Raw genomic sequence first — 11,699 nt, 5'->3', positions numbered from 1 at the left:
ATGCTCTGTGTATTTGTTAGGTGTCTGATTTACATTAAGCTGAACAAGCATTAACAAACCAAAAGCAATTTATAGCCATTTAACTAAAAATTAATTTTCCTCCTTGTTATCCAAATTTTCCTGCAGTAGTTTATGACACTATAAAGCTTCTGGGATTCTCTCATTGCCTTTAAATCATTCTAGGAAAATTAAGATACTCAAACACATGTAACAGCTACAGGAAAAAAAGTTTCTGTCTTCTTTTTATTTGGGTAAGTAAGTTCTATATCAAGCTGCCAGTACACACCATGTAATTTTTAAAAAGATGGGCCTGGATCTGCCTCATTTTTTAAAATGTTTTGGGCCACAAGTAATGAGTTTTCATTTTTTCTTATTGTAGATAATAGGTAGTAGACAATTTTGTCTTCAATAAAGAAAAATAATTATTTTTCTAGATGTATTTATGCTTTGCATGAGATGAACTTTTACTTTAAATACGTCCTCTCCAAGAAGAGTGAGATCATTGAAATCAGGGCCGAAAAGTCCATAGTACACCCTGATACATGATTCAACAGAAATAAACTCTATAAGCTTAGTATATTTGTCTAATCATATGTTATTTATAACATTGAACATTTGCTGCTAGGCTGCACTGTTCAAAGCATCTTCTTTCCGAGCAATTTCAATGCATACAGAGCATCAGAAAAAGACTGTACTTCCCTCTGATTAAAAGAAATCTGATACTGAAACTGAAACTGACTGAGACTCTGCCCAACTGTTCATACAACCAATTATTTTACACATTAACCTAAGCTCCTCTCAGCAGCTACTGTAAGCGAAGGACATGTCAGATCCTGGTTTAAGATGAAGACAAAATACCTCCACTATTGAATTATCACAGGTTCCATCTGTGCTGAAATTTAAAATGGAATCCAAACAAAAATGTGTTTACACAATTTCACATTTCAGAGTACACATCTGACCCTACATTGTTTTTCTATACCCCAAAATTCTTTTTTTTCATGAATCTTAAGTAAGCTTGAGGTACAGAAAATGTTCTTGGTGATGCAAATTTTTACTGAAGAAGTCAGCTATTCAAACCAAAAAATGGTTACAATTCCTTTTGCTGTTATGCATTTGAATTAGTGCATGCAACACCACACAAAGTGTCAAAATATGGACAGGCTGGCTTATTTCGGAAGACTATCACAGATTCCAAACCAAAATAATCTGAATTAGATATATTAGTTTGTTGCTAAGATTTCTTCTGGGGATTTGAATACTGGAGCTGAATTAAAAAAAAGAAAAAAAAACCCCACAATCTAATAGGTAAATGAAATAGCAGCTGTGCAAACTTTTCAAAAAAATCATTAAACTGCATTGACATTTCTGGCAGAAGATAGAAAGTAATTGTATGTTCTGATTACCAGTGTGACTACACTGTGTCTTAGGGCTAAATTACTCCTTGTGATCTGCTCACGTAAGTGTGAAATCTTCAAGGATGCCTGTACAAGACCAACATAATGCACTTCTTATTCTGTCTCTGATTTTGAAGGATCCATGCCGGGTCTGCATCTGACTTCTGTTTCATTAAACATGCTTGCATGTTTGCATAAAATACTCTTTATTTTCTGTCCCTTGTTATTGTCCAGAGCTCCTGTGTTCCTTGTTCCACAGTACTTCATTGCTGAGTGAACTTACTCAGTGTACACAATGTGTTTGATCTCTGTAGTTTTTCAGGATTCCTTGAGCTGGAACTCAAACACCTTTGCTTAGTGTTGCAAGGAAACAAGGTGTATGTGGTCACATCCATGTGTCTGCCCTCCTCTTGCTTATCATAAGCATTAGAATAAAAGGGCTGACTTCACTTGTATTTGACAGCAGGTTGAGATTTCAGAAATGCAATGCTTTGACACTGCGGGTGGGCTCTGAAAGCCAATTTGACCCGATCAAACAGACTTTCTTTGGGCAATGAAGGACCTATCTACCCCACAACAAAGCATAGTGCAGAGATACTTAAACTGGTGGCAACCAGACTCCAGCGTCAGAAGCAGCAGCCGCCCAGCTGTGCCCCTATGAATGAAAAGTTTGCGTTGCTTATTATTTGAGGCAGGGTGCAGACATACCTGCTCAGGCTGGAACTACGCCGGGTATCTCCACCATGCAATGTAGGTTAGATGCAGTCAGATGATGACTGAGGATGAAAGGGACCTCTGTCAGACACTTCTGACACAGAGTGTTTACTGAATAATTCAGAGTATTGTGAGCATAGCCAAGGAAATATGGAGTTGGGGCTTCTCAGCACTGACACTCTTTTAAAAATGAAACATGAATAAATTAAACAATGACTTGCTTCACAACTGTAAGCAACTAACTGTCAGGAAAGAGTCAAGAGTCAGAAGGGAGCTAATGGTGAAACTGTAGACATCTGAAATTTGCCTTAAGGTCCAAGAAGCATATTTTAAATCAGAGCCCCCAAAAAAGATGCTGAAAGAGAAGTTTGTGATTGGTTTACAACTGACAAACCCATCTTGGATTTTTTGATGGCTTAAGTGGAGAAAGAAAAATCATGGTTATGACCTGGGACAAAATTCTCAGATCCTGGGAAAACCAATGCTTCATCTTTGGCAAATAATTAGAACACAGGAAGTCATACAGTCCGTGAAATGTACGAAGCCTGACCAGCGGTAATGACAGCACTATGGAAGTAAGAGAAAATTTAGACTCTATGTACAGTATAAAAAAACCCAAACAACAACGCCCCCAAAAAAACTGAGAGAAGAAAAGCACCAAGACCTCAGAGTTCAAAAATGGTGCATAGATCCTATATGCTGTAGCAAACGCAAGGCAAAACGCGACACAAACCAAGATGCAAAACACAGTGGATTACTTCACTTAGGAGGGGTCTGCACATGTCAGTAGAGCAGAAAAGTCCCAGGCAGTGGTGACCAGTTGAGGATTACAGTAGTCCCACTGAAACCAATGAGGCTTCTTTTGTGCCACATTATCAGGCATATACTGAAACATTTTGTTTTGTTAGCTCAGGGCAAAGGATTTCATACAAGCCAAAATGCTGGGTTAGTGAAAAAAGTGTTATAAATGTAAGGTAACAACTAGAAAAGGTACACGGAGATGCCTGATTCCTCACAGGATGTATACATCTTTTAATACTGGCAAAGCCCCAGGCTCTAATAAGGTGAAGCACCTCTTTTAAGGTACACACCAATCAAGCCATGGTCATATCTCTCAGGGATAAACTTTTTGTTCTGTGAAAGTTAACTTCCTACTTTTTTTTTTTCGATTCCCCAGGTATTTTTGGATTTGTTTTTAATGATAATGTGCATTTGGTCCTCAGTTATTCCTTCAAATGTCATCCATAAAATATATATCCAGAAGATCTGATAGCATGAACATATTTGATATTTGGTCTTGGACAAATTACATTCTTTTACAGTATCCTTTACAATACACATGGATAATATATGAAGAAGAAGACAGCAGAAACCCCTAAGTTTGAAAGGTGATTTGCACTCCTTATATGAATAAATGGCAATAAAAATAGGAGATTTATGATACAATTTACTCCTTCATTAAGCAGCAGACATTGTAAGTGTCAGCCAATGGCTGTAAGGATTTCAGTACTGGCTCTGCCTAGTGTCTCATTAAAAACTGATAAAAGAAACAGCAGTCTAAACTTAAGCTAAACCTGCTACTTTTCCTAATGAGGTATGCTGTCATATTTTTACAAATTAGAATATATATCTATGTAGATGCATGTGCAACTACTGAACATTTCACTACAATTTTAGAAATATCATGTAGTGAAAAACTGCTAAGTCAGTTGCACATAATATGCAGTGAAGTACAATGCTTAATATTTTTTTCTTTCACCTACTGAATCTTTTCTTCCTTGAGAAAGGTGTGATATTTGAGACACCTTTTGGGGCAGATTCAATGAAGTATGCATTGTTCTCTGCCATAGCCTCACAGTTGACTTCCACAGTCCATATTCTGTCTAATTTCTGAGTCACAGATGACCTTGCAGGCAATCTGCTTTTATTACTTTCTGTCAGATAGCCGGGCTGATGTATAACTCTATTTCTATAAACAGGCTATTTCCTCAGCAGGTATCTGAATTTTATCAAATATATCATTCATCAAAGGAAGCTCTTCATATAGGCACGGCTTTTCTTGTTTTAAGAGCAGTCTGTACTTGAAAGGGACGATCACCATTACATTTTTTTCCCCTGAAAATAGCATGTATCATTGCATATAAATTCCTACATAATGCCACATTTTCATATGAACACACTCAAGTTGCATTTGTATTGCAAATGTATGCATGCAAAATAGACATTTGCACAAGCAAAACAGATAAAGGATTGCACAAATTCAAGGGGTTTTGGCATAACTTAGTCTGATTCTCCATATTTAAACATTTAGCCTTACACATCCCAAACATAATGCAGTTTATGTTCACTTTAAAAACTAGGACATTTACTGTGAACATTTTGTGCAGTGCAAAAGAAGGAGGAGATATGGAGCCCCCAAAAGTTCACTTTTTAGACTGTTAGGGCTTTGAAAAGTTATGTACATCTTACCGGTGAAACATAAGCTGTTGGCATATACATTGCCCCCAGGTAGTTGCTGTGAATGTCTAGGTACCTTAAACCTTCCTGACCTCTGCAGCACTTCACTGACATAATTCGAAATTTCAGAAAGACATAAGTGAAGAACCATCAAGGAGACTCTAATGCACAGCTAAGTTTCCAATTGTCCAAATATCAATCTAACCACCATCATTTCACAATGGCTAGTACATTCACTCTCTTTAGGGTGTGCAATGAGATAGACATTAGTGAGAACAGTATATTTGGTAACAAGCAATTTTGTTTATTCATGTAATGGAGATCTGAGAGAAACACATTGTACAAAGATTTGCCAGTTATGCTTTTGAGTAAAAGGACAAAATACAAAATACACTCATGACAGTGGACTAGCTGAACCCCTTACCACGACAGAGTACTTACTTAGTAAAGAAGGCAGATGTATGTAGCAAAGAAGCCTGAGACTATTTTGAAATACACGGTATTTCAGCCAAACTAAATCTGACCCATGCTGAACCACAGAGATGCTTCGTATTCCTGAAAATTTCCAGTGGCAGATACGGTCTATCAGTTTATCTCATGTGGATGTGCCTGCCTTTTAAGACATCAACTTTCTGGCCCTGCAGTCCATACTGCATGTCTTTTAATCCCAACAGAGGCCTGAGTCTCCTTAAACTTTTTAGTGCCTCAACCTAATACCCAGGCAGTTTATTGCTACACGAATGCTGAGGAGCTACCTAGATCCCACACCATTGCTGGACTGCAGCCTTTAATCACAGTTATTAATAGTAACTTGGCTGAAACTAGGCATGCCCCTTGTTTTCAAGGCAATTACTAAACACGTTTTCGGAATACCAAATGCAATCTCTGCAACAACTTTCTTTTACAACAGAGGAAAACTAATACAGAATTAGTAATAAAGTCACATTCAGTTAGATGTCACTCCTTGACACAGCAAATATATATATATTATATAGGCAAAACTGAATCACAACAGATTGTATCTGCAGGAGACAAAACAGCTCTTTCAAATCAAAGCTTCTCTCCCCCAAAATAAATAATTGCATCATGATAACAGGTTTCAGTAAGACACTGGGGCCACATGCTGTGCTGTCTTGATTTCTGGATAAATAAACCTGTGCCCTGTTGTTTATTGGATGAATAAACCTTTGGGACATGTGACAGCATACAACTAGAATGATGACTCAACATTCAGGCATTTTTAATCCGCACTTTGAAAATTAAAATACTTAATTAATACTTGGTAAACATTATCTAATTGAACCTTACAGTGCTCTCAAGTACCTAGCTACTATTCATACTTGACAGACACCAACCTTGCAGTTAAAAAAGCTGCTTGCAGCCACCAATGTTGTTGAGATCAGAGCCATGATGAGCGCTCAGAAGCTCCTGACTCATGGTGCAGTTTCATATTACGGTGAAACTGATCTAACAGCAAGCTGTGACTGAAAAGGGAGGCCTGCTTGCCATCTCGCCCCGGCTCCTGTTGCCCGTCTTGCACTAGATTTAGCAGTCATGCAATTACACTGCCAAGCCACATGACGTTCAATGTCAGATGCCCTGAACCTATTGCAGATATGTGGGGATCCTACCTCTCCAGGAGACTGAATTCACTGTACACACAACGTGGATAACTCTGAACATCAGCAGGAAGTCCAGCATGTTAGACTTGTTCATGTGGGTGGCATAAGGAATGGGCAGATGTTGCACCTAGAGCCTCACCAGCCCTTATGACAGCGCTGCAGGATGACCCCCTTTCCTACCAAATGTTCTTCTAGAAAGCAGTCATCTTGTGCATAAGGTATAAAATGTCTGTAGGCTGACAGGATATCTTGAATCCAGGGTTCTTAGTAAAAAGTTTCCTTTCTGCCTTACTGTCTTTAAGATTTTTGAGTCATTAAGGAGATGCCACCATTGTTAACCTTCTGCTGCTATTTGTACTGTTTCACAGCAAGACTAATTATTGTTCAGGTTTGCCAATAATCTTTGTTTTAGATGAAACGTGACTGGGGTTTTTTCTTACTTTTTTCAGAGAAAATATTTTAAGATATATTTTATTCACTGAAGAACTCGCTTATTTTTCATTTTGTCACAACTTAGTAATATATTTATATATAGGAGTTAGATTTCACTGAAAACGGAGGAACAGTCTGTGTTCCAAAATTTAGCTCATAAGTATACATAATTGCATATCTAATAGTAGGGTGGTAATTAGGATCATCCCCACAGCTCGGGTTATTCATAGCTCTGAGGTCATAAGCATAGTCAGTGACTCAACCAACCATCCTAACTCTTAACCACTTTGTTTTGATTGCTAGGTCTATTACTTGAAATAAGTTCATTAAATAAGGAGTACGCATACTTGGTCATCTGCATGCAAATAAGAACACTGTCTCCAAGCTCCTATGCTAGAAGTATCTTACCCTCCCTCCAACTATACAGCTCCAACTATCAGTTTTAGTTTTTCTTGGGTTTGTAGATTTTCAGACCTTTCTGTGGCTTTTTTGGAGAAACTGCCTCATCTACGCAGCAATCACTGTGACTGGGCTGCTAGGCAGATGCTCCCAGACTGTCAGGAAGACTGTCCTCTCATCCCAAGCAGCGGGCACTGCCTCCTCTCCCATCCACAACGCTATGTAAACAAAGGATAAAGCACTGAAAACCTGCTCAGACCTTCGATCTCCTAGCTCACAGGAGCCCCTGATCCTGCTAATCTGCAGCTGCTCATGGTCTCTGCATTCCCTGTGTCTTCATGTGCCTGCAAGCCATCTGTAGGTTTTCAGCTTTTTAGGTGACCATTCCAGCTCTTTCCCATTTGCTTCTCTGCTATTCATGGCAACCGCTGCTCGTCACCCCTGTTTTTCCTACTCCATTGTACGGCCCACGAGCCTGCCATACCACCTGCCTTTCTCCATTTTTCCCCCTTTATTCTCTTTCTCATACATCCTGACATACCTGAGCACCTTTGCAGCTTCTGACACCTCCAAACTTTCTTTCTTCCTCCATTCTCCACATGATCCTCTCTCCAGATAAGGTCTCACTTCACCCCTTTCCATATATATGTCTCTGGCATCTTGATTTCAGTCCTTCCCCTTACTTTCAGAGTTCTGGTTGGGCTCCTGAGTGGTCTCCTTTCCCGTTCTGGCTTCAGAAGACACCATGAACAGTGCTAGCAAAAATAACTAAAAAAAAAGAGAGTTTGTACTAGTGAGCTTAAGAAAATTAAAACATTCCTGGTACAGATCACAAAAGGCAAAGCTTTAAGCTCCACTGGTATACAAGCTACATAATGCAGCACCTTCTTCAAGGTTATTTTTTTGATGGATATTAACCACAAAGTCCTTTTGAAAAAAAAAAAAAAGTTAATTTAGATATCATTCCAAGACAATTTGGATAATTAAGATATTGGTGGCAACAGTCTCTGACCTTTGTAAAGTTCTCAGAAAAAAGCCCTCGATCAACACAATTTATACTGGAATGTAATGTCTCAGCAGGTTTTTTTTGTGCACAGTGATTTCTAGAACTGGACTTTAAATCTGTGAGGAGCAAACAGCAAACTGGAGCACGGAGGAGCAAAGTTAAAGTTATCTGAGCAGTTTAACTGAAAATTTGAAATATTTTATAAACATAAGACTCAGTTTTCACTTTAACTCTGAACTTTGTGGTTTCATGTTTTGCTTTTTGACAGCTGTAGCATCTTACAGCTCTGCCTGTAGGGTTTGTGGGTCATCTTTGTTACCCTTAACAGCATCTGTTGGCAACCTAAAGTCCAGGTCAGATTCTGCACCTGTTACACAGCAAATATTACCAGGGATTAATTAGGCTCATCTTCCTGATGCTGAACTACAGGTATTAGTCAACTACATTGCATGAAGTTGTTTGTATTGAGAAACAGAAAACCAAGGGGAGGGCTTTGCCAGCGCACCCAGATTACGTGACCAGTGAGCTGGGCCTAAGGGATTTTATTTGACTAAGGAAGTGGAGTTTTGTTTCTGGTTTGCCTGATGATAGTTTAAATTCAATGTTCTGACCTTTCTTGTGACCTAGTTCCCAACAGATGATATTCGGTCCTTGGAAATGGCAGAACTCTTTTTTTTTTCCTCATGCTGGCAACATACTACTGGTATGAAAACGCAAGGTAGACTAACAACATCTGAGGGTTGGGAAGTTGGAGCTCAACTGGGTCAAAAGGAGGGATAAGCAGCCTTAAATAAAGATGGAAACACTCTGACAGCACGCACGCATATGTCGGCAGTACCCGCTACTCGGTTAAACCGCTGTTGAACAGCGAAGGTTTCCCTAAGGAAACGCTGCTGGTTGCGGGTACGCTTACAGGCAAGAATGAGTGATCAACAAACGCAGAGATACTAGTCCCAGGAGGAGAAGACGGGCCGTGCACGCAGACCGAAGGCGGCACAGGCCCGGCCACCGCCTCCCCACACCGGGGGGATGCCGGCGACCGCTAGACCGAGCAGCCAGGGGGCCGGCGGGACCCTACCGTGCGCGGGGGAGCAAGTAAAAGCCACACGCCGGCTTTAAAAAGCGCGGTTGCCGGCCGCCCTTGGCGCTGACCGGGCCGCTGCGACCCGCCCGCCCTCGCCTCACCACACGGCAGCGGCCTCCCCCCTTCCCCCCCCCTCCCTCCCGCTCGGCGCATGCGCGGTGACCGGCCGCCCCGGCGTCCCGGCTTCCTGTTTGCGCCGCTCCGCTTCCGGGTCGGCGGGCGATCGTTCGGCGGTGGCCGGTGGGGCCGCGGCGCTGCCTCAGCCGGGGGCGGAGGAGCGGGGCCGCCGGCGGCGGCCGGGCCAGGGGCCGGCGGGAGGGAGGAGGGTCGCGGGAGCAGCGGCCGCCGTCGCCGCCGCCGCCGGGGCGGCATAGCGCGGCGGGGCGGGGGGAGCGCCGCGGGGAGGCGGCGGCGGCGGCGGCCTCCGCCGAGGCCTGGGCCGGCCCGCCGCTGCCGCCGCCGCCGCCGCTCGGCCGATGCGGCCGGAGCGGCCGCCATGGACAAGATCCTGGAGGGGCTGGTGAGCTCGTCGCACCCGCTGCCGCTGAAGCGGGTGATCGTGCGGCGGGTGGTGGAGTCGGCGGAGACGCCGCTGAGCCAGGCGCAGTGCCGCGCCATGTTCGCCCTCAGCACCCGGCTGGTGCTGCAGGGCCCCGACCCCTTCCAGCGGCAGGTGGGGCGGCAGGTGCTGGAGGCCTACGGCCGCTACCACCGCGCCGAGTTCGAGGCCTTCTTCAACCGCGGGCTCGTCCTCGGCCTCCTGCAGCGCGGCTACGGCGAGCTGAGCAACCGCGACCCCGCCATCCTCGACTACATCCAGGCGGGGCTGCGCCTCATCATGAGCTGCCCCTCGGTGCTGGAGCTCTTCGAGCTGCTGCAGGTGGAAGCGCTGCGGCTGGTGTGCGAGCGGCCGGCGCCGCCGCTCTGCGCCCGCCTCTGCCAGCTGCTGGGCGACTTCCCGCAGTGCCTGCCCCGCGGCAGAAAGCTCTCCCTCGCCTTCTGCCAGCAGCTGGTGCGCAGCATCGCCCACTTCCAGAGCCAGGGCAGCCGGGAGGCCGAGCTGCGCCTCTACGTCTCGCAGGTCACCCAGGTCAGCGGGCTGCTGCGCAGCGTCTGGAAGGCCGAGCCCGACACCCTGCTGCCCTCCTTGCAGGAGCTCTTCGCCGTCATCTCCGCCGCCGGTGAGCGGGGAGCATGTCTGGGTGGGCGCTGGAGGGGAGCGGCAGGTTTGCCGGCGGGAAGGAAAAGCCCCGCCGTCGGTCGCTTGGCAGACGTTGCCTTCCTCGACCCGGTAACAAAGATGCAGCCTTTTGGCCGTTGCCAGAAAGGTAGAGCCTCCCCACCCCCGAAGAAGAGTTAGAGGGCAGGTGGTGATTTATTCAGCTGCGGAGCGGCCTGCTCTTTGGAAGAGCTCCTGTTGCAGTGCTTTAAATGGTGCACCGCAACAGAGTTTCGGGTGTCCTGTTGGGAAAAACTGAAACTCGCAGCATCAAAAGCTACTCTTCCTTCTTGCTCTCTGCAGAGGGATGCCTTAGGTCTGGGAACCATTTCATTTACACAGCCAGGGGGTACGTAAGGTATATGAAACTTGGGTGCCGCAGGAAGGATTCACTGCCTGGGTAACGTAGATGCGACTCTAAATAGGTCCTTCCTGACCTCAGAAGTCTGTGAAACACTGTGTTAGCTTGCATTGGAATGTGCCTTTGCTGTTGAGGCACCTGGGAAACTTAACGTTATAACATTATATTTTGCCATAACTGGTACAGTTAACAGACAGTTGTTGAGATAGGTCATGGGAAATATCAGCTGCAGCCAATCCCTAGGCTTAGCATCAAGCATGATAAACAATTGTATGCTGCTACTTTTTAGAAAAAAAAAAAACCACTTCTCAGTTCCATTGAGGGTGGAGGAGGAAGTTGGCAGATTGTCACTTTCTTGCACGGATATTAGATGAACAAAAGGAGTTTGTATTTCAGTGCTATTCATTGTCCTTAATCCACTGAAACTTTTAAATTTTGTTTTGGTTTGTGGTGATAGAATGTTAGATGTTTGGTTTGTGGTGATAGAATGTTAGATGTAGGATAGACCATTGTCTCAAACCTTTACAGCTACGATGAAGTTGTAGGATAGAAGGTAAAGCATATTTTTTCTGTGGGGTCATCTTTTTAGTTTCTTACATGATGTCATGTTCAACTATTACAGATACTTCATTCGAACCTTCTGTTGCACTGGCGAGTCTTGTGCAGCACATACCATTACAGATGATTACAGTACTCATCAGGAGCCTTACTACAGATCCAAATGTGAAAGATGCAAGTATGACTCAAGCTCTGTGCAGGTACTGTATTTCATTGTAAAGGGGGGAAAAGTCTCTTTTTTTCTTACTCTTGCCTTTTTTGAAATTATTTGTTGCTTAGGTTCTATTAAAAACCAACCAACCAAAAAACGTGCCCCCCTTCTCCCCCAACCCCCCCAAACTTTTAAAATGGTATTCTAAGTTGCACTGTTCAGCATGTTAAAGTAATATATATTATTTACAATGCTATGGAGGTTACTGGTATGGCTTCAGTTTAAGGTTGCTGCCTTCA

At 43.8% G+C, this 11,699-nt stretch overlaps 1 protein-coding gene across 1 annotated transcript in view; it reads left to right on the top strand.

The window, feature by feature from the left end:
* The first annotated feature begins 9,531 nt into the window (after nucleotides 1-9,531).
* USP38 (ubiquitin specific peptidase 38) overlaps nucleotides 9,532-11,699 on the top strand; it is a 28,264-nt gene continuing 26,096 nt past the window's right edge. Inside the window, exons 1-2 of the mRNA XM_075035653.1 lie at nucleotides 9,532-10,292; nucleotides 11,314-11,449. Of these exons, the coding sequence (XP_074891754.1) occupies nucleotides 9,608-10,292; nucleotides 11,314-11,449 (821 nt within the window). The 5' untranslated portion in view covers nucleotides 9,532-9,607. The remainder of the gene's footprint in view (nucleotides 10,293-11,313; nucleotides 11,450-11,699) is intronic.

This window comes from Buteo buteo, chromosome 1 (genome assembly GCF_964188355.1).
Source record: "Buteo buteo chromosome 1, bButBut1.hap1.1, whole genome shotgun sequence".
NCBI lineage: Eukaryota > Metazoa > Chordata > Aves > Accipitriformes > Accipitridae > Buteo > Buteo buteo.
The sequence above is the reverse complement of the archived record's forward strand: the minus strand, read 5'-3'. Positions and strand labels throughout refer to the sequence as shown.